The sequence below is a fragment of the Neolamprologus multifasciatus genome, chromosome 3 (genome assembly GCF_963576455.1).
Source record: "Neolamprologus multifasciatus chromosome 3, fNeoMul1.2, whole genome shotgun sequence".
NCBI classification, from domain to species: Eukaryota; Metazoa; Chordata; class Actinopteri; order Cichliformes; family Cichlidae; genus Neolamprologus; species Neolamprologus multifasciatus.
Window position 1 is genome coordinate 37,942,948 of NC_140441.1, and position 23,072 is coordinate 37,966,019.

Here is a 23,072-nt window from a genome sequence, read left to right on the forward strand (position 1 = left end):
CAGTGTCTCCAATTTTCTCACAACGCCTAACAGATTGTGCTATAAAGTCAACTGCTATTCCACATGTATACAATTAAGTGACATAAAAGGGATATTACTAAAACATGTGCTCAACAGATAAAATAAAATAAATTTCAATCACAATGACAACATTTAGATATAATTCATTTCAATTAAATTTTATTTATATAGCACCAAATCACAACAACAGTCACAAAGACAAAGTTCATTATGTTGTCAAGTAAAGATCGTACAATAATACAGAGAAAACCGCAACAATCAAAAAAAACCCATGTGAGTCCAGTTCCTTGGTGACAGTGGGAAGGAAAAACTCCCATTTAACAGGAAGAAACCTCCAGCAGAATCAGGCTCAGGGAGGGGCGGCCATCTTCTCTGACCAGTTTGGGGTATAACAACATTCAAGTTACACATTTTAAAATTGCTTTCCTACCTACACACACACACATATACACATTGCAATTTGCTTTGTCACACTAGCTGTGGATGTAAACATAAATGTAAAATAATTCTTTAAAAATAAAAAATAAAAATCAAATCAGAAAGCACAGCACTGATTTTTGGGCTGTTCCTTGACTTCTTTCTGAGTCTCCTTCAGTCTCTTTTTCTTCTGCTTGGATGGACTCTTGATGTGAGAAATCTGCAAGTCAGAAGCATTAAGGAATGTGAGACATGTTGTTTTTAAGGCACACGAGTAATTACACAACACAGTCAACCATGCCAATACTTTAAATTTTAAAAGTCGGTGATATATATTAATTAACATACATTATTTTATCCACAATTATTTGACATTTAATCAGATCATTAATTAATAATAAATAGTTCTTTGTTGGCATTGGATTTCCTGACCATGTTCCTTTTCTCAAACCTAATAAAATAATGAGCATGTGCTCCTCACTGGTGAACAAATTAAAAACACAAACCTTCTCCGTTTTGGTCTGCAAAGTCTGAACTTTTTTCTCAGTTTCCTCTTTTTTCTGTTTCTCCTCCTGGAGTTGAATAAAAAGTGAAAAGACTCATGAGAGCAGATTATACACTTGTTGTCATGGTCTTTGTCTTTGTCTTTTTGTTTGTTTATTATTGCTTTGATCTTAAATACTGTGTTATGTTTCCTACCTAAAAACCTATAAGGAGACTCCCTTTAAATCATATTTTATATCATATCGTAGTTCTGGTTATAAAATAAAAAATTTGATCAGATGTTAGTCAGTAAACCTGTTATTAAGGGTACATGGAGGCTGTCATCTTTATTGAGGAAAGAATTCAAACATAAAATCAAAAAATCAAACCTTTATCAAACTGGATTTCAAAGGACAACAAATACATTAAACTAATCTTGATTTATATATTGCTTAATTACACTGGATTTCATTGTCACTAGTAATTTAAGTCCATTGCTGTCTCATGTTTGTTGTCATTGATGGTTTAATTTTTCTTGGTCAGTGTCATAAAAATAGAGATAAAAGCTGACAACAGGTAAGTGGCTCATGACCAAATTAAAAACATTTCTTGGAGCTGAAAAAAAGGGGAAAAAGACTCATGAGAGCAGACTATGCACATGTTCTTTTAAAAGGTCATAATACAATGAAATCACACCTCTCTTAAATTAACACTTTTTGTTTCTTGTTCTTGTTTCTCAACAAAAAGTCAGAAATTAGCAGGTTGATCACATTAAACACATCACATCAGCTGCTGTGCTACCAACTACTTCACAGAAAGTCACAGTGAGGTGATGATCATACTCCTGATCATCAGGAGTATGACAGCCTTTATAAATGTCCATGTTGATCTTTGTATACTCAGATACTTACACTGACCTTTGATTCCAGTGTAAGGATCGTCTGCCTCAACTTCGTAATGATTTCATCCTTCTCCCTCTCAGATTTGATCATCTGTCAGAAATAAAGTCAGACAGATGTTGAAGTTTCTGCAGCGCTTTGTTGATAAAAGTGACAAAATTATTGAAGCTTCACACTGTGCGCAACATTACATTGAAATACATGTAATACATCTACAGCATAATGAACTATGAGTCGTCAGTCTTCTTCATACGAGTGTCTCTGCTCGTCTCCATCAGCTGCACCTTCATGCAAAGCCAGCAAAACATGTACAGAATTTCTGCAGGATGTGGTAGACAGCAGCCTGACGCACAGCTGTAATTCAACAAAATGAACAACAGCAAGTTGCATAATTCATGTTTGCTCTGAAGTGATGATATTTCTATGAATTTTCTGTGCTCCCCTGGTCCTTTCTCTCTATAACTGGTTAACATAACCTCTGTTTGAAACTGCAGTGCTTTTTGGCTCAATAAAAAGCTGGAGCAGAATTGATCCTTTAGATCCCGGAGATAATAGGATTCTCGACCAGTGATGAAAAATTATTTAGCAGATGAAGAACATGCTGGACATGTTTAAATATGTTTCATATGACAGTGACAGACAGCTGAGTATCAAATGATGAAATGAACCTCCTGTTTGTTGGACTCCAACTGATTCTTCATGGTGTTTATTTCACTCTCCCTTATCATTTTCTCCCTGTTAAGTTCAATGATGCTGTCAGAAAGCTGCAATTGAGAAGATAAAAGAAGAGAGATGAGATGAAAAAACATTTTTTTTGATTAATTGATTGATTGTACTATATCGAATTAAGAGCCTGATCATTTTATTCTAATTTATAAAGTTTCCTCCATAACTCTTTACAATACAGAGATACAGAGAGTTGGGTCAGTAAATTCAGGATATTTATAACTGAAACACAAACCTCCTGATTTTTGGACTCCAGCTGCTTCTTCAGCTCCTCTAATGTTTCTTTCTCCTGCTGGAGCTGATTGATGATTTCAGTATTCTTCTTCTCTGACTGCAGGTGAAATGTTACATGAAGAAAGACCAGAAGGAAGAAATGCACATGTTTAAGACACAATAATAATAACATTTTATTTAAGTTGTAAATAAAACTTTTTGTGTTTTAGTAACAGTTTTAGTGTTAAATGTAAAAAGATAAAACAAAGATGAAAAACATATTTGAAATGTACCTCTTTGAGTTTTGCTTCTTGTTCTACATTCCTCATCTTCTCATCCTGGACCTCATTTTCCAGCTGCAGACAGGAGGGAGAGACATCACACATCTTTTAATAGACAAAGACACACAAAACATATAACAAATGACAAATATCAACCTTTTCTTTATCATTCTGCAGGTCACCAAGTTTATTTTCAGCATCCTCCCTCCTCTGTTGTTCCTCCTGGAGGTGCTGCCTTGAAGTTATTGGCAACTTCCATTGAGAGATGGCAGCGATTACAAGATAATAAAGTTTTTCAAATTCATATTAAGTCAATGTGGACTACATGACATTAGTACTTTACAGTAAAGCTAAACAGGGGTGATAATTTGATAACAGAATTAATAAACGGAAGGAGAGAAAGAGAGAATAAAGTGAAAAACAAACAACATTTAATTACCAGAGTTATAACCAGGGTTTGGTCTAACACATGACTTTGTAAAATATTAATGTAATCACATTACATTTTGCTGTAGCATAGTACTTTTCTAATTATTTTCCCAGTAGTCACATTACAGTCACAGTCATGTCACTAAATGTGTTTAATTGTGACTGATTTGTTTTGCTTTTGTGTCATGTCCTCTATTTTTCTCCTGGAGTATTTTTAGAGGTTTTTTTACGTGCCTGTACGTCTAATACAGATTGTCTGTACTTCTGCTGTCATTGTTAAGATGACGATTTGTGTCAGTCTGTGCTAAACACTTAGCCCTGTTTTTCATATTAGGGTTCTGTTTTAAAACCTGATATTCTTATTTTTAAGTTTCATTATAAAATTGTGTTGAATAAGATACACTGATCACAAATGTTGCCTATCTAAGTGAGAAATCAGTGGTAACATTTTGTTTGATTAGTATTCAATTTCCTGAAAAACCAAGAACTACTTGATATTTAACATGTTATTTATGTTTGTCTACTCACACATAAATTCTGCTTCTCAATTTTTCCTCTTACCTTCATATTGAGCTGCTCTCGCTCTCTGTCTTCTTCAGAAGAAATTTGAAAATCTTGAGTGTGATTCTTTGGCCTTCTGTTGGTCCCTTTTTGAAATTAAAATTGAACAAGAAGGAAATGCCAAAACTTAGTGTGAAATATTATAACTCTTATCAGAGTCTCAGTGAAAGCATTGATGCTTTGTTAAGGTAAAGAATAATTAATCAGCGACTTACTCATCACGTGTTTCCTCTTTCTATGCACAAGAAAAACAACTGATAAAATTAACAGCATGATGCAAAGAGCCAAACTAACAGGCGAAGTGTCTGCACTGGATGGGATGTTAAAGAAATCCTCTGAAATCATAAAAAACTATATTTCAAAAAACTGGAGTTCAGATATTCAAAGTCTTCCTATCATAAATGTAAAAATATAAGTTGAACCTGGAACATGTATGTGTGTCTCTCTGCTCTGGTTGGTGTTCCTCTGTTGGACTCTGCAGGTGATGTTGTTGCTGTGTCTCTTCTCCACAGTCACTCTGCTGCTGACAGTATAGAGGTCATCAGGACCTCTGAGGGTCTCTGTAGGTCCAGCAGAGAGGAGGTTTCCCTCACCGTCCAACCACAGCAGCTCAGGCTCTGGATACCAGCCTGCAGACTCACACTGTAACACCACCCTGCTGCTGGTTTTGTCAGTCCCTGATAAACTGATGACAGGTGAGGTGGCAGCATCTGATGCTGAGCAAAAAGCATTTAAAGAAGATATTAATAGTTGAAAAAAACACTTTGTACAGTAATTCACAATTACTAAAATTATTATTATCGCAAAATTCTGATTTGTTTGTTTTTTTTCTCTTTGTAAAGTTAATAAATAAACATTTCTGGGATAAAATCTTTCCTCATACTGCACAAATATTAATTTCCACTGTAACTAAATCCACTACACCACGAACATGTGATGTGTATCTACTTACCAACCACAAGTTTAACAAAAGATTTTTTCTCCATTAAAGGAAAGCTGCATTCATATGTTCCTTCATCAGAGAGTTTTACTCTGGAGAGTTTCAGTGAAATGTTTCCACGCTTCAGTTCATTGATGAACAGTGATGTTCTTCCCCTGTATGAAGGATTTCTTGTATTCACCAGATCCTGACCGGATCGCCACACATGGACAAATCTTGGGTTCAAGTCAGATCTTGTCCACTCCAATATCTCAGCTGTCACATCCTCTGCAGGCTCCACGTGACATGGTAAAATAACATCATCATCAACTAATGCAACTACTGGCTGATGTGGACCAACCACCTGAGACTCCGCTGTAGACAGGAGACAAAAGAAAGAAAGAAAGAAAGAAAGAAAGAAAGAAAGAAAGAAAGAAAGAAAGAAAGAAAGAAAATTAGTTTATTAGTTTCTGCAGCAGGAGTGAATCCATATATCAAACTTAAAGATGACACTCAGCATAGAGCATTATCTGTCTTTATTTTTTATTTATTTTTTAATCTTGGTTACCATAAAAATGTCAAAAACTGATGTTTCACTAAAGAATTTAATTTAAAAAAATGCAGTCAGGAAACAAATAAAAGCACCAAAGCACAAATTACTATTTGAACCAAATGTAACAAATTTGCACCATTTTGTAATAACTGTATGGTTTTTATACAGTTTTACTGCACAAAAAAAGTGAGAACATTTGCATCAATGATAATAAAAAAAATTACACATGTAACATCAAACTTACATTTATTTAAGTGTATTAGAAGATGGAAAATCAAAATACTGAAGACTCTGACTGGAGAACGGGAGAGTGCATCTATCTGTGGAAGCATCCTCCTCTGAAAATACATCAGCGATACAAGTGTGGCCACAAAAGTTAATATAATAATAATTTGATCATTTCATATCTAAAATCAAACTATTCAAGACTAAACACATATTTTAGATGTTATTTCAGTATATTAAGTACCTTCATGAGGTCATCAACATGACTTTCACTTAATATGTTATTGCTCCCCAGTAACTCCAGAGTTAAAGCAACAGACATAAAGTTGTTGATTAAAGCAAACCCATAATTTTCATTAGTGCCAAATTGCAGACTAGAGAATAACCTTTGATCAGTGCTATCTCTGTTCTTGAAACGGCTGAGTATCTCTCTGTATGACTTTTCATAGATAGATACTATATTGATCCACAATAGAATATCTCTGCCCAGACCTCTACAGTATGCTTTAAATTTAAAAATGTTTTTTTTCTGCTCTCCAGTCAAATATTTAAAATCTCGGTGATTCATTTCTAAGACATTTGATAACATTTACAAAGATCTATTCATGACAGTGAAATAAATTATACTGTAATTAGACTTTATAACTAGCATCAGAAAAGCATGTAGAACTTAAACATACTAAATACACAATTTGAAAGAGACTTACCTGTGGAATGTTGTGTGAGACTACAAGGTGAAGTCTGAAAATCATTAACCCGCGGCCTGAACTTACTTTGGCTTATCAACTGCAGATCCCTCATATATGCTCAGATTTATGGAAAAAATAGGCTCAAGTTCTTCTTAATCAAAGTATAATGCTGTAAAAATATGAATGCATCAAGTTCTGGTCCAATCTGGTTAGATCAGGTATACACTGTGTCAAATGCTGAACTTTGAGCCTGTTATAAAATAATCGAGCTGAAACCATATCTGTCTTTACGGCGTTCAAAAAGGGGGAAGCATTTACGTATTATATGTTATCTCAGCTATCATACTGAAGGTGCCAGTACAGGACTGATATTTGAACACACACTGATAAGCTACTCAGGGGTGTTTTAAATGATCCATTTCAGTGTGGGCAGGGGTGAGACAGGGATCTGGTATTGGCAAATATAACAATAGTTTGTATATCAGTTTTCAAACAAAGTGTAGTCAACTAAAATGTGTCTCTGTCCTGAGGCTTAGTGGAGCTCAAAGAAAGAGCTCTTTTTAGATTTTTTTTAAATTCAGGTGTCAGTGTCAGGAGTGGGGAGATGGGAGTGGGACAGCTAAGGCTGAGCAAGAGGTTTGATCTGTTTGACCTGGCAGCAGATCAGTGATTCAGTATACATACAGTACACATACAAAGGCTCTGCCTGCACCAATTACATGTTTGCTGAAATAACACAAACACATTGTTTTCTATTAGAGGTGACGTGAACTAACTACATACATATACATATATATACATATGTGTGTGTTTGTGTGTGTGTGTTATGCACTCGGGCTTGGCTATTGTTCGCCTGACACCCAGTGAAAATGTAATGTATGAGAAAAGAAACAAACAAAATATGTTTATATACAGCACAGGAAAAATTTGAACTTTATTTATTTTAGTAATAATTTTGAAATTTAGCATTAAAAATCCAACATAGTTTCTTCTATTTCTCACTTTAATTAACATTTAAACTCAGACTTATATAAACATGGTTTTGAAACACCATAACACAGATACAGCAACATTACAGTTCTATTTGTCTGACACAGAAAAATGAACAAAATATTAACCCTATTAAACACACAGACACAAAAATGTTCCCAGAATAGTGCTTTGGCTCAGGAGTTGTTACCTGATCAATTTTTTATTGATCATTTTAAACAAGTTTAAAATCTTTCAAAAAACAAAATTAAGTTAATAAATCAGCAGTGCATTTTCAACATATTTTTAGTTGATAAGATTTATTAGTTTTTCTGTACAACTGAACAAGGACTGAAAAACTTTAGTATTTGGGAATTTTAGGTGGATGATAAGCTTTTGCTTACTTCACTTAACCGAGTTTTGACTGAATAAAGTTTTTCAAGTTGAACCACTGACTATTTAAACATGAATCACTGACATAACAGACATCAAGTTTCTCCATGATGAAGCACTTTGACCTCAAGATCTCCTCAGTTACATGTTGAGCAACGTCTGGATTAGTTTTGATCGGATCCTTTCCTAAATCTGGACATCCACCGAGATCCAAGGGATTCCTGTTGGCAGACATCAGTTAGTGTTCTTCGTTTGTAAACACAATTCATCACATCTGTAAAAACTACAGTCTCTAAACTTGGAAGACAGATTTAAAGTGTTTGTCCCAACACCCTCAGCTGCCCTGTAATATTAGTTTGGTTTCTATAGAGCAACATATAAAGTTCAGTGATTATAAGATCAAAGGTTTATCATAGTACTTCATCAGATTCATGCTGTTAGAATGATGAGAAAATAAAAGAAATAAAGTAACACAGGCTGCTCAGATGTTCATTCTGAAAGCAAAAAGAACCAAGTCTGTGTGAACTCCAAGTCAGTTTTTAAAATAACAAATTGTTAGATCCCCCCAGAGTATGAGGAAGTAACAACAATAAGTACGGAGCTAAGAAACTAACCCGAACAGAATTCTTAAAATAATGTCCATCCATCCTTCTTCTGCTTATCCGGGGCCAGGGGATAAACAATGATTTAAAAATCTAAGTAGATGGCTAAGATGCTATAACTAAAGAAAAGAAAGTAATGGATGTTGGAAAGAAAATTAATCTTTAGCAAACAAACAAAAGAACATCTAAGGTGAGTGTAAGATGATGAATGTAAGGATTCCCAATCATGCTTGAGTAAGAAATGTACCCATGATGATGCACATGTAGGAACCTGTTACATAAAACATGTAGAAAAGAGAGATAATAGCAGGTGTTTCTTTTGACAAAGATTTACCTCAGTTTTCTCCTCCTCGAGCTGCTTTACCAACTGGAAGACAGAAGAGAGATAAAAACAAAGATCACAGCTATGAAAAGGAAGTGAAAGACGTTTTTTGGAGGAAAAAAATATTTTTTGTGAAGAACTTCCAGATGTGCAGTGTATTTTCCACACTTCACTAAAGCTCCACTTAAAGCTCCAATTTATTTAAATACAACTGGCTTAATGTAAATAAACAAAAACTCCAGAGAATCATTTGAATGTAACTCCTCCCAACAACAGTTTAAAGTCTTGTCTGTTTATAATTTCTCTGTTTTATTACAGTGGAGTTGTAATATGTTTTAGTCTGCTCTGCCACCTCATAGCACCTCTCAGGCTACGTCCACATGTACCCGGGTATTTTTGAAAACGCAGATTTTTCTATGCGTTTGCACCTTTCTTCCACACGTAAACGGCGTTTTCGGTCACTGAAAACGGAGTTTTCTAAAAACGCCTGCCAGGGTGGATAATTTCGAAAACTCTTTTTTTTCAGTTTTTTTTTTACGTGTGGACGGGACAAACAGAGAAAACGCAGCGTCAAAGGTGTGCGCCTTTTTTGACGTCACACTGTGCGCCACGTGGACGGGATTATTTTTTTAAAACGAAAACGGAAAATCTCCGTTTTCAAAAATACCCGTGTACGTGTGGACGTAGCCTTAGTCTGTAAACCTGAGCCCACAAAGAAAAATCTAAATCAAAAAGGTTACAGTGTCAGACTTCAGCTGTTAGTCAGGTGAACCACCAGTGCACATGACTCTAACAGCTTCTTCTCCACACTCCATAAAGTGTTCTGCAGACCTTAAAGTGGAAATGTAACTGAGGAACATGTGGAAAACAAATATTAGGTATGTGTTTCAATGATAGAAGTGGAAATAGAGTGAATGTAAGAGCGGGTACAGAATCAGTAACTGATCTCACTTTGGTTTCAGAGTCAGTAGCAGACATTAGTAGATGGAAAGTGTCAATGGAGAATTGTACTTAGTAGTCAGTATAAACTTTTAATGATATAAGTTTACATATGATAGAATACTGCACCTTTTGATGACTTGGACTGTTGTTCGCTACAAGCGATAATAAGAGCTGAACAAGCAGTTTCACTCGTACCAGGAAGAGTCGCTTCCCCGCTCACACACACTCACACACACCCACATACGCACAACATTCCTACAAGTGTATTCACTGTATTCACTGTTGTATTACCTTTGTATATAAATAAAGACCAGAGCAGTGGCAGAGCTCGAGTCCCTGAGCCTCCACTCTCGGGTGCGAGCGCTCTGTGACCGCCCTTGCAAGTAAAAACTGCAGCGTGTGTGTCTCCACTCTCTGACTCTCAGCTGAAGAAGTGTCTTTAGAATACATCTCTTGACAGAAAGAAACACAATAGGCAGTGATCACTATCCTATAATGACAGAAATAAATTTGATGTGGAAGAGTATGAAATAGGAGCAGTAGAGAGGTGGAATTTCAGTAGCACTGACTGGGAATCATTTAGGCCCATAAGTGAACAGCAGTTACAAAGAGCTGATTTACATGTTGATGCTGATGATTTACATTTATCTGTGTTGTGCCATTTTGGAAGCAACAAATCAATTAATAAAGAAGAAAGGAGGTAAGACCAAGAAGAAGATCTTATTGTGATGGAGAAAGAAATGTGATGTAGACATTAAGTCTTGAAATGAAGCTTTCAAAATGTTGAAAAGAAATCATAGCACTCAGAATCCTATTGAGTATAAAAGGTTACAGGGTAATTTGAGAAGAATGATAAAAAATGCAAAGACACATTTGTGGAGGAATATTTGTAATTCATTGGGAAGACAGACTAAAATAAATCAGGTATGGTCAGTGATAAGGAAAATTAATGGGATTAAAAGAGAATATGGGGATGCAATCCTGGGTGATGGAGAAATAAAAGCAATTAGAAATGAACAGAAGGCTGATGTGATGACAAAATAATTTGCTAAAATTCACAGTTCAGACAATATTGATGAAGAAAGGAAAAGAGGAAAAGAACGGACACTGGCTGAGAATTAAGAATTATTAAGAGGAAGACACTAATGATTTACTAAATACAGTATGTAATTTACAAAAAAGTAATTGAACAGAGCACTTAAGAAATCCAAGATATCAACTTCGGGAAAAGACCAGATCTGCTATATAACGATGAATCACCATAGTGAGGCATCCAAGGATGTCTTACTAAGTCTACAATAAGATTTGGAAAGGTGGGAAACAAGCACAGAGTGGGAAGGAAGCAGTGATAATCCTGATACGCAAACCAGGGAAAGATGAAACAAAACCAGTGGATGACAGACCAATAGCATTGACTTCTAACAAATGCAAAATAATGGAGAGAATGATCAATGATAGATTGATGTCTCACATAGAAAGTAAAGGCTCTATATCACAGTATCAAAGTGGGTTTACCAGAGGATCTGATGGATCTGATTTTATGTTTAGAAAACTAAATTAGAAAAGCACAGGTAAATAAAGAAGGTGCAGTAGTAGTATTTTTTGATATTGAAAAAGCATGACCTGATGTGGAGACATGGCTTATTAGTTAAGTTGGATTTTCAAATGGCTGAAGGATTTCCTTTTAAATTGATAAATACAAGTAAGCATAGGGACAACATATTCTAAGAGTTATATGGCTGAAAATGGAACGCTGTGTTATGGAAATATTAACAATAACCTGCAACTCACCCAGTGAGCTTGATTTGAAGTGGGCTTAATAAACACATTGCAATGTGGAGAGAGCATCCCAGTGAAACATTAGGACCATCTCTGAATTGTGGCCACCGCCCTTACATCTTATATACAGAGTCACAGACAAAGAACATCCACAAACTCTTACATGTTGGCCCCTCTCACGGGGTGGGGGAGGGGGGGGGTATGCCTCCTCCCTCACAGAGAGACTTAAGACGTTGTTTTCTGCTTAGCCTTCACCTGAGGATTTACATCCCTGATAAGCAGGAGTCTCACTATCTGTTTAATGTCTCCCATTACAACGGCCTCACTGTGTTAACTTTCCACATGCATGTAAAGTAGTGGCAGGAGTGCTCTTACTATGGTAAAATGAGAAAGTGATATTACTATAACGAATGTGATATGATTAAATATGTAATTAATACATGAGAAAAGAAATCTGCCACCACATTCCACCCTTTGTGATACCACAATTAAGAATCACATAAAAACATGGAGATTTCTTTTCTAACTACTGAACATAACATCAGCACAATTGGTGCTCAAAGAAATTCCATAATGTGCATCCTCCCTATAATCAGGAGGAAAAAAACAAATTCACACTTTATGGTCATCTTCGCTCCATCTGAGTCTCCACCCTTTCATCAAAGGATGGCAGTTATATCATAAAAGAAAACACAATATGAGATCATATACAGAAATGAAACAGCCTTCGTTGTTCATCTGCAAAAGAAAACTTTAACCTTAGTTACATCAAGCTGCTCTTTCATAAGAACCTGTTGTTTAGACAAGGAAGTCTTTCAGTGTGATATATTTTCCACTTTATCATTAAATTCATCAACCCATGTTTCCCATTTTATTAACGGTTTCTGTAAAAGACCCTCATCCCCAGTGTTATTAGGGATTGAGGCACAAATGCCTCACCAAACATCACACACACACTCCTTTGTGCCATTTACTTTGCCCTGTCCAGATGTTTGCCATAAAGGACAGTGACTATATCTGTACCTAAGTGAATACCACAAACATAAACTAACTTCAGTGTTAGTGCTATCTACAGTCTGGGGTACAACCCGGACGTAGCCATGAATTTCCACACAGCCAACATAAATTAAACACTTCTGAGCAACATTTACAACAGAGATCTGAGAGAGATCTTTCCTCTCTATCTATGCAGTGTGCTGCACTCTTTACTACTGTAGACCCATCTAAACAGTGTAAACCCTTTACTGTCCCCACATCAGTGATTGGGGAAACCAAAACAACCGCATTTAACTCTAGAAGAACAACCTCATCCTTAGGTGCTTCCAGCATGTTTGAGACCTATCAAAATCCCTTTAGGCTGTCAAACAATGTGTCAAAGCTGAGTACACATGTCAAAAGAACTCACAACTGTTGTTACTATGTTTACTCAGACAATGAGGGCCTAATGCACTTACGCATCAGGAACTTACATGCTAGAAAATCAGTCTAGCTACCCTACAAAATATACACAAATAATTATTAGTTAGGTTGCTGTAAAACTTGCATGCTATAACTACTCCAGTCACTTCTAATCAGTAATCTAACAGAGTTTGTGATGTTCAGAGAGTCATGTAAATGCATATCAGTTATAAGATGATTAGAAATGTCACACCAACGACCCCCTTAACACAAAACCACACGGAACTACTTCAGCCACAACTGCCTGATTGTTTAATAAGGTGTCATCTGCATTTATGATCCCTCTTGGGTGGCACAGAGTCTGCTCTGCAGTCGCTGAGTTGGAGCTTGGCACGCTCTTCTTGGAGGAGGGCGCTCTTTTCACCCCTCACCAGGCACGTGCAGAGGGGGGAGCTAGAGGGGCTTGAGCACCCGCCCCTTTCCTGATGGGTGCCCAAAGTGCCCTTTTGTTGAGGCAACTTTTTAAAAAAAAAATATATATATATTTTTTTTAATGTGTGTGTGGTGTAGAGTCCTGTCTGTGCCCCTCAACAATAATATTTAACTATTAATCACAGTTTTGCTAAATAAAAGGATCTGGCTTGCATCAGTCACATGATCACATTTAACCAATGATCGCCCTTGACGGCAGAACGCGCTGGTTACGAGCCGGGAACGAGCTCACAAAGAGCACGCGCATTTTTTGCGGTCCGGAGCTGTAGGAGAAACACAAGTTAACTCAGAGACACAGACTGATGTGACAAAAACCAGTAAGTAGGTGTACAGCGTACACTGTAGTGTATAGCACCCAGGAGTATTAGCTTATTACGTACACATTGGTAAGCTGTCTTGTTGCAACTGACGAACTGAAACAAACGAGCGTGCTGTGTTTGCAACAGCGCGACAAACATTACCTGTCCTTTTATTAACTGCAGAAGTAGTGCTGGTCATAGCTGCTGGCTACCTGTGTAAGGCTGTCATGGGTCTGTAGCTCTGTCACCGTTTTAGGGAACATATTTAGTTTTAAAGTAAGTTACAGAGCATTTCCTGCCTTTCTGGAGGGATTATATTTCACTAAAAAACGATCTAATATGCATGTCCACATAATTATGCATTATTATAATTATAATATATTAAAAAACACAGGCTGTATTTTAAAGAACATACATTAAGAAGCAGATTATATTAGATTTATATTTTACATAAGACAAAATTTGGATTTTACAGCAGTAAAATGATTGTATCTCTACAGTTTAATAAGCTTTCCCCCTGCACAGAGTGGATAGTGAAACAAATGGAATCATCATAATGACATTATTTCATATTTATTACTTGCCCCTCCTCATTGCTTTATTATTGTAGCTCTAGTAATAAATAATAATGTAAGGATTCTGAATCAGCACAGTGATGCCCATAGTATATACAGTATTCTGAAGAAGGTCTAAAATGTCACTGTGTGTGCGTGCATGTGTGTGTTTTATTTAGATGGATTTTTAAAAAAAAATATTACTCATGATATAACATTGTCCAGACATGCCTGGTAAGGACATGAGGAGGAAACAGTAGAGCTGTGTGAGGCTGCTAAAGGCAGCAGCTGGATTACAAAAAGCACATGTACCAGTTGTACCAGCTATAACATTTTTCTGTCATCATTTTATTATAGATTAAGTGCAAGAGTTGTTAGGTGTGGATAATTAGATTATAGTTTATTGCAATAGCAAGTTGTACCTTGTTCTCAGATAGACAGCAAGTGGAGAGTGATATATGAAATGATGGGATGGAAGGAAGAAGAGAAGCAAAGAGTGATTCACAGGCAGAGCCTAATTTATTTCTCACAGTTTTTTGTTGCCTTATGGTTCCAAGCGCTGTCACCAATCTTTGCATTTTGTTATTATCTCATGACACTTGTTTAATAAGCTACCATCTCTCCTATGGACTTTTTAATGTCTACAGTCTCAGATCAGCACAGCCCTGCCCTCCAGCACTATCCACAGCAACCCCTCAACATCAACATTGTACCCATCAGGTAAAACATCGGCTACGTTTGCTTTGCCTTGTTGCCCATATTAGATTCTTGATGAATGTGTGTTGTTGTTATTCAGCCTGGTTCAATGTGCCCCTTTTTAACTTTGAGCACCCGCCCCTTTAAACCTCTCTGCACGGCCCTGCCCCTCACCCTCTCGTTCCAACACAGCTTTATGGTTATTGCTGTGGTTCTGGAATCTTCTCAATGACTAGTAGGGCCCCAAACCGCATGACCTTTGACCTCAACTACTGCCTGGGCTGTCAGCTCTGCTATGAATGGTCCCTGCTTCTTGCTGGGTCTCTGAAGACTTCTGATCAGCACCCAGTCTCAGTCAGGAGATTCCACCCTTGGGATGTGTGGCAGGAATAAGGCACGGCTGGTCCAAGGATCAGTGTTTTCAGACATTTTTATTTACAAAACACCTCACACCCCACACACCTGAGTCCCCGTGTTTTTAACGTGGCGGCGTGATTGCGGATGCCGTGCAGGTGCGTCCGCCCTCCCTGCACACCACCGCAAGAGAAACCGAGAAATTTGACAACAAAGTAAAAGCGGATAATGTGATGAAGGTTGATTTAACATCAATCACCTGTCATGGATGCGGAAACCGCGGACATTTTGTAAAAGATTGTCGCCAAAAGGGAACACCTAAGTGGTGTAGCTACCATAGAAGCTCGACACACAGTGATGAGACATGTAGAAGAAAAACCAAGTACAGAGATGATGCAAAACTAACTGTAGTAAAACAAGAGGACAAGAAAGAAGAGCAGACTTTTGTATTTAAAGTTAGTCAAAGACTTCTACCTACTGACATAATAAGAGAAGGACTAATGGTGGACTGTGGTGCTACTACACACATCATTACGGAGAAGAACAAGTTCATAAAGTTTCATGAGACTTTTGATCCTGAGAAACACCACATGGAGCTCGCTGATGGATCCAGGACAAACAACGTCGCACTCAAGAGGGGAGATGCCAACGTCTCTCTACGGGACATACAAGGACACTGTACCACCATCACACTGAGAGATGCTCTGTTCATCCCATCCTACCCCCAGAGCATATTTTCAGTGAAGGCAGCTACAACCTATGGAGCACAGGTGGTCTTCAAGAAGGGACAGAATGAACTAGTGAACAAAGATGGGACAGTCTTCTCCATCGAAGAATACAACAGACTCTACTATTTGAAAACGGTAAACAATGAAACATCATTCAATGACATGATGTCCTGTGACACTGTTAATCTGGCATGTGATGTGAAAACATGGCACAAAATTTTAGGACATTGTAATGTTAGTGATGTGTTAAAGCTACCTGATGTTGTAGATGGCATGAAAATCACAGGCAGTGGCATGTTAGATTGTAATGTGTGCACAGAAGGGAAGTTCACTAACAACAGAAACAGACAAAGCGACCCAAAAGCGAATGAGCCATTACAGTTGGTGCACACTGATCTAGCCGGCCCCATTGAACCAAGTGGCCAAAGTGGTCATAAATACGCCATATTATTTACGGATGATTTTTCAGGGGCAGTGTCAGTTTACTTTCTAAAACAGAAAAGTGACACCACAGAGGCCACAGCAAAGTTTCTAGCCGACTGTGCACCATATGGCAGTGTTAAGTGCATTAGATCGGACAATGGCACCGAGTTCACAAGCAGTTCCTTCCAGTCTCTTTTAAGGGAAAAGGGTATAAAGCATGAGACATCTGCGCCATATTCTCCCCATCAGAATGGCACAGCTGAGAGGCAATGGAGAACTCTCTTTGAAATGGGGAGGTGTCTTTTACTAGAAAAAGAGCTGCCAAAAGAATTATGGCCTTACGCCATTCAAAATGCAGCACACATCCGCAACAGATGCTACAGTAACAGAACTAAAAGTACACCTTATCAGATGTTAACAGGGAAAAGACCAGATCTCTCAAAACTGTGGATATTTGGGTCAGACTGTTATGCATACATACATGATCACAAGAAACTTGATCCCAGATGTGAAAAAGGAATATTTGTGGGTTATAGTAAAAATAGCCCAGCATACCTGGTTTATAACCCTCACACAGGAAAAGTGTCAAAACACAGACTTGTGAGATTTATCAAGAAGAACACTGTTGAACGACAAACACAGACTGATGAATATGACACAGAAATTCAGACTTATGAGCATGTATTGCCTTCAAAAGAAAGTACAGAACAACAAAATGAAAATGCAGCAGAGAACAGATCTCCTAGAGAAGAGGAAACCAACACAAATGAACCAAACCCTGACATAGAAAGAAATGAGGGTGATGAGCAAAACCAAACTGAGCGCTATCCTAACAGAGAAAGGAAACCTCCTAAATATTTAGAGGATTACACATCTAACTGCAGAGATTTAGCAAATGTAACTTCTGTAAGTGTTGATTATTGTTACAGAGCAACCTGTGGAATCCCCCAAACCTATAAAGAGGCGCTGATGTCACCAGAGGCACCAAGGTGGAAACAGTCAATGACAGAAGAAATCAACTCTCTGAAAGAGAATGACACATTTGAACTGACTACTCTACCTACTGGTAGAAAAACCATTGGAGGAAAATGGGTCTACGCCCTCAAAGAAAATGAACAAGGACAAATATTCAAAGCCAGGTTTGTAGCAAAAGGTTACAACCAGACACAAGGAATAGACTACCAAGAGACATTTGCACCAACAGCAAACATGACATCTGTGCGAACCCTAATGCAAATAGCAGTCCAGAATGATCTTATTATCCACCAAATGGATGTTAAAACTGCATATTTGCATGCTCCCATTGAGGAAGACATATTCATGGACCAACCAGAAGGTTTTGAGCAAACAGAGTCAGGAGAAAACGTGGTGTACAAATTAAAGAAATCCCTTTACGGGTTAAAACAATCAGGTAGAAACTGGTACAAACTCTTGAATGACTACCTTGAACAAAATGACTTTGAAAGAAACCTTTCTGATCACTGTGTATACAGGAAGGACATTGAACATGAAACTCTACTGGTTATCATCTGGGTAGATGACTTGATCATTGCGGCTAGCAATACTAACTTGTTAAACACATTCAAAGAAACAATGAGGTCAAAGTTTAACATGAAAGACCTGGGGAAAATATCCAGTTTTCTTGGGATACAGTTTATACAAAAAGAGAGTGAAATCAGGATGAATCAGAAGAGGTACATTCAAAGAATGTTGGAACGCTTTGGGATGTCTGAATGCAAACCCAGATCCACACCATGTGAACTAAAAACGGACACTACTACATGTGGAGGAAGTGATGCAAATGAGACTGTTAACTCAAGAGAGTACAGAGAAATAGTGGGCAGTTTGATATATGCCATGACGTGTACGAGACCAGATATAAGCTGGGTTGTTAGCAGACTATCTCAAACACTAGCTCAACCCACGAGAGAGGACTTAGTAATGGCAAAACAAGTCCTCAGATACCTAAAAGGCACAAATGACTTTGAACTGATCTTTAAGAAAAGCAGTGAGGATCTAGATCTAATTGCTTACAGTGACTCTGACTGGGCATCCTCTGTAAAAGACAGACGCAGTACAACAGGCTACTGTTTTGCACTTACTAAAAAGGGACCAGTAATATCTTGGAAAACAAAGAAACAGCCTACAGTGGCACTCTCAACATGTGAAGCTGAATACATTGGTCTTGCAACCACTACTCAGGAAAGCATGTACTTAACCCAACTGTTAAACGGCATGGACAGAAAAAGGTACACATGTACAAAACTGTTTGGGGACAACCAAGGGGCCATTGCTTTGAGTAAAAACCCAGTGAACAGACAGAGGTCAAAGCATATTGATGTGAAATATCACTTCATTCGTGAAGCGGTAAATGAAGGGAAAATCCGCATTGAACACTGTCCATCAGAAGAAATGGCTGCAGACATACTAACAAAACCAGTTACAAGAGTGAGACTCAGAAAGTTTCAAAAATGGTTCTTTGGAAATGCATAAGATGCTATGGGTTAACAGCATGAGAAAAAGGGGGGGTGTTAGATTTGTGTTCTCATGAGTAAATATATTAATTTATTTTATGTTGTGAAAGACGTTTTCTGATTGTCATTTTATTTTGGAAAGGATTTTATTTTGGTGATTACAGATTACGTCACTTCCTGTTCCCTTGTTCCGAAGCACGAACTGATGATGTATGTACGGTTTTTCCCTCCTGTGTTGCTAACATTAAAAGAAACGGGAAAAGTAATCAACCAACCAAGTGTGTGCATTATTAAGAGAACATGGCCGAAGAAGAAGAAAACTCAACAAGAACCCGCCGTGCCGCCTCCTGGGTTTCGGCACCACTGTGGCAGGAATAAGGCACGGCGGGTCCAAGGATCAGTGTTTTCAGACATTTTTATTTACAAAACACCTCACACCACACACCCCACACACCTGAGTCCCCGTGTTTTTAACGTGGCAGCGTGATTGCGGATGCCGTGCAGGTGCGTCCGCCCTCCCTGCACGCCACCGCAGACCACGCCCCACCACAGGATGATTTCTTCCAGCAATACTCTGCCTTGGGTGGCACTTGTATCTCCCTACTAGAAGGAAAAACTTCTAACCATTTGGGAAATATATCAACCAACATCAATCCACATTTATCCTTTCAGTTTAGTGAACTTCACTTTTAGATTTTCAAACCCTCATCTGAACATGGATTTACCACCTGTAGATGTTTAATACCTGTCCATAACATGTTAATCCCACAAGTCACAGTAAAAAGCCGTGGAGAAAATCATCATGAAAAACTCATGGAAAACACAGAAAACATTGTTTCATGTTACATAGTTTCATGTTAAACCTGGAATTCCTCCGCTTGATGCATGGACACTCCCATGAGTCAACTCATTAGAACTAGGCTCCTTTCTTAAAGAAAAAGGTTAGTTAGATCATTGCCAATGCAACATCAGGGCGTCTCCTCCGGAGTAGCTCTGGAACCCTGCAATAAAAGATGTCAGTGTGTTTTGCATATTAGGTTTGCTTAACACCTGGCTCTGCCAGGAGCCTGCATACACACCATCATTGCCTGGAAAACAAGATCTGGAAGGTAAATCAAACTTCACACTTGCACACAATTGTAGATCATAAGAGTAATGAAGTATTCAGCATCGAAGACAAGTATCCTGTGCAGGTTTTCTCAAATCATTAAACCACAATTATTGCCATAATTTGCTCCAGACATGGATCATCCCGTGTGTTTATTCAACATTACTGTAACCGGTGACTTTCCTTAAGCAATGTCACTCACACTTTTCATCACTATGAGCTCAACAGTAATCAGATAACACTACACATGACACATGGCACACACAACAGCTAATCACATGTAATAAAAACAATAGAGTATGTGGTTTAAAGAGACTTCACATGTGAGACATTTATAAATACAGTTTATACTTTGAATAAATATAGATGATGCATTCTCAGTCTTTCTTACTCTGACTGAGTGCTCATAGCTGTTTTTACTACAAGCCTCATTGATACAATCACACAGACATTCATAGAGCACTTGGTGTTTAAGCAGTTTAACATTCACTCACACTCTGGTGGATGCATTTGGGCGTTTAATATATTTCTTAAGGACACTTTGACGTGCAGACTGGAGTAGTAGAGGTCAAAAACTGTAAAATTTGTTTGTTAATGTCAAATTAAAACACGATATTAATCTTAAACTGCTGTTTAATCTGCAGATTGAATTTAAAGGAAGCTATAAATACTCAAAACCTAAAACAAAGACACAAATATATTGTAACTCATCTGTATGTAAAGAATAGTTTCAGCTGGACTTGTTTTTGCAGCTCGTGGTCAGTATCAAACTTCTAACTACTCTATTTGTCCTTAACCTGCTCTCTGGTAGAACCACAGTGAGTCAGGCTTCATGTTATTAAAGTCAAACTGCACAGGAAGAGGAAGTTTTCATCTGCAGTACCGAGCAGCTGTATTTCAGGCTCAGACATTCAGCTGCAGGACAACATGAAGGTTACAGCTGTCAGCTTCACAATGAGTGAGTTCTCTGGTTTTACATATTTCTGTGTCCGTGAATAAAACTTCCACAAATGGTTTTAATAGCATTAACATTGGAAACTTATTTAATTACAGTGTTTCTGTCAATCTGGTCTTTGTCATGTTTGTCAGTATGTTCACAGTTTGCATTAAATAAAACTCACTGAAGGTCTGACAGATTAAAATGTCATAATTTATAAATATTCAGCAGGAGGTCGTGTGCAGAAGTTCATTCGTAACTGAGTTTATATTTGCAGTAACAAACTCTTTGGATGATAATTTCTTTAATTTTTCAGTGTTACTTGTATTTATTCTGCTGGCCGCACATGTTGAAAACAGGGGTAAGCAGCTGGGCAAGTTTCTCTCTTAAATCACATGATTTTGTCTACAAACTTTTGTTTACTACAGAAATTATTGATTGTTCCTTTACTCTATACAGTAACTACATTTGATCTATTTCTGGTTAAGATGCTGTGTTTCGCATCGTCCCAAAAAGACTGCAGTTCTTTGAACTGGAGTCTGTCTTCTTTCATTGTGAGGGTCTTGATGGAGCTTCTCAGTTAAAAGGGATCAGAAATACTGAGGCCTTCATTTCAGCGTGTGATGAGAGCTCACCAACACTACTGTGTGCGCTTCATCGAGCCTATGCAACAGACAGCGGTGAATACTGGTGTGAGACTGGAGCAGGAGAGAAAAGCATTAGTGTCAACATCACCATAAGTCGTATGTTTAACACTCGAGTCACCGATCTATTTTATTATGAAAAGATGAGGTCATTCATGACCTGATGGATTTATAAATGTCATTCAGAAACATTTTCTAACATAAAAATGTTCTATTGGTATCTATAACTATAGTATTCGGAACTATTATTGTGATTATTTATTGCAAACAGCATTTAACTTAATTATTTTAATGAATCATAATGATTCCATTCAAATGTTGCCACAATATTGATGAATCAAGCCACAGTATTTGTTCAATCTTATGTACTATTAATAAAAATTAACATTAAAATTAGTGACTATCAATGAGTCCAAAATTTCATTGCCATGGCAGCTGTTAACTAAAAAAATGTTCCACTTATTATTTCAGTGTTTTGCTTGTTTGGTTTGAAATGTTACAGATTTCTGTATCTGTAACTATATCTGTATGATAAAAAGTCTTGTTTTTCAGCTGGTTCTGTAGTCCTAGAGAGTCCTGTTGTCCCCGTTGAGGAGGAAAACAATGTGACTCTGCGCTGCAGGAACAAGACAAAGACTTCAAACCTCACAGCTGATTTCTATAAAGATGGCTTCCTCATCGGGAACAGCTACACAGGAGAGATGACCATCCACAAAGTTTCCAGGTCTGATGAAGGACTCTACAAGTGTAAGATCTTTAATACTGGAGAATCACCAGAGAGCTTGTTGACTGTCACAGGTACAAATCAGACAATTTGAATCAGACATTAAGAGCTAGACTAAATTATAATTTTAGAGTGTAGCTAAATATAATTAAGTGGAGACAATCAGTTTTCCCATTCTGTCATTTAAAGGTAAACCTTATTTGTTTTACAGCAGATGTATTTTTTATCATTGCAGCACTTCACAGAGAGACCTGCTCATCTTCTTGTTCTGCCGTCCAGGTGTTCCTAATGTTGAGGACTATTTTTACCATCGTGATGGTGGTTCTGCTGCTGTTATTAGTGGGATTACTTCACTTTGGAAAACTCAGTGTTACACACACATAAATGGTATCTGTATATAAAGATGACGGACTGATGACTAATGGAGAATGTTCTGGAAGTTTTAACATTTAGATAATAAAACAGTGCAGTAAACTGGACAATTATAAGAGCTACACTATGACAGGTGATTGCAAATATTGTAAAAAAAAATACTTCGACTTCAGTTTTTTTTTTTACTATATACTTTTTTTCCTTTTTTATTCCGTTGACTTTGTTGGTTGCTGTTAAACTTGTCATGCACAGAAGAGTTTAAAACCACAGGCCTGCTGAGCATGTTTAAAGACCTCTCAGTATCTCAGTTTACTCAGCGTGTGATTATTTTAGATGCTGCAGACGCTCCAGTAATTTTAACTTCTTAGATACAAACCGCATGAGAAAATGTTTGTTCACAGTAGAGTTAAAATACATCAGTGTGATCATTTCAGTGCCAGCTTGTG

The 23,072-nt window shown here is 37.5% G+C and overlaps 4 protein-coding genes across 5 annotated transcripts in view; 1 reads left to right on the forward strand and 3 right to left on the reverse strand.

Annotated features, from left to right (window-relative positions):
* Positions 1–681: 681 nt before the first annotated feature.
* LOC146523032 (uncharacterized) lies at positions 682–4,391 on the reverse strand. Of its 2 annotated transcripts, XM_085154685.1 has the most exons (7): positions 4,246–4,391; positions 4,031–4,116; positions 3,053–3,115; positions 2,782–2,877; positions 2,489–2,584; positions 1,839–1,913; positions 683–1,010 (listed from the first exon to the last, which is right to left on the reverse strand). In XM_085154685.1, the coding sequence occupies exons 1-7, from the start codon at positions 4,373–4,375 to the stop codon at positions 774–776; spliced, it is 783 nt and encodes a 260-aa protein (XP_085010811.1). In that variant the 5' UTR covers positions 4,376–4,391; the 3' UTR covers positions 683–773. The 2 variants fall into 2 exon arrangements, with proteins under 2 accessions (XP_085010812.1, XP_085010811.1); XM_085154686.1 differs by having other exon boundaries at positions 682–1,010; positions 4,031–4,391.
* Positions 4,392–4,396: 5 nt separating this feature from the next.
* LOC146523033 (butyrophilin subfamily 1 member A1-like) lies at positions 4,397–6,784 on the reverse strand. The gene is made up of 4 exons (XM_085154683.1): positions 6,435–6,784; positions 5,747–5,840; positions 4,983–5,324; positions 4,397–4,746 (listed from the first exon to the last, which is right to left on the reverse strand). The coding sequence occupies exons 1-4, from the start codon at positions 6,477–6,479 to the stop codon at positions 4,412–4,414; spliced, it is 816 nt and encodes a 271-aa protein (XP_085010809.1). The 5' UTR covers positions 6,480–6,784; the 3' UTR covers positions 4,397–4,411.
* Positions 6,785–7,006: 222 nt separating this feature from the next.
* Positions 7,007–23,072, reverse strand: part of LOC146523034 (uncharacterized) — a 102,260-nt gene continuing 86,194 nt past the window's right edge. Inside the window, exons 28-29 of the mRNA XM_085154638.1 lie at positions 8,715–8,747; positions 7,007–7,999 (exon numbers count right to left, since the gene is read on the reverse strand). Of these exons, the coding sequence (XP_085010764.1) occupies positions 7,943–7,999; positions 8,715–8,747 (90 nt within the window). The 3' untranslated portion in view covers positions 7,007–7,942. The remainder of the gene's footprint in view (positions 8,000–8,714; positions 8,748–23,072) is intronic.
* LOC146523035 (low affinity immunoglobulin gamma Fc region receptor II-like) lies at positions 21,282–23,019 on the forward strand. Its single transcript, XM_085148105.1, has 4 exons — positions 21,282–21,303; positions 21,375–21,629; positions 22,083–22,328; positions 22,490–23,019. Exons 1-4 carry the CDS (start codon positions 21,282–21,284, stop codon positions 22,636–22,638), a joined length of 672 nt encoding a protein of 223 aa, XP_085004231.1. The 3' UTR covers positions 22,639–23,019.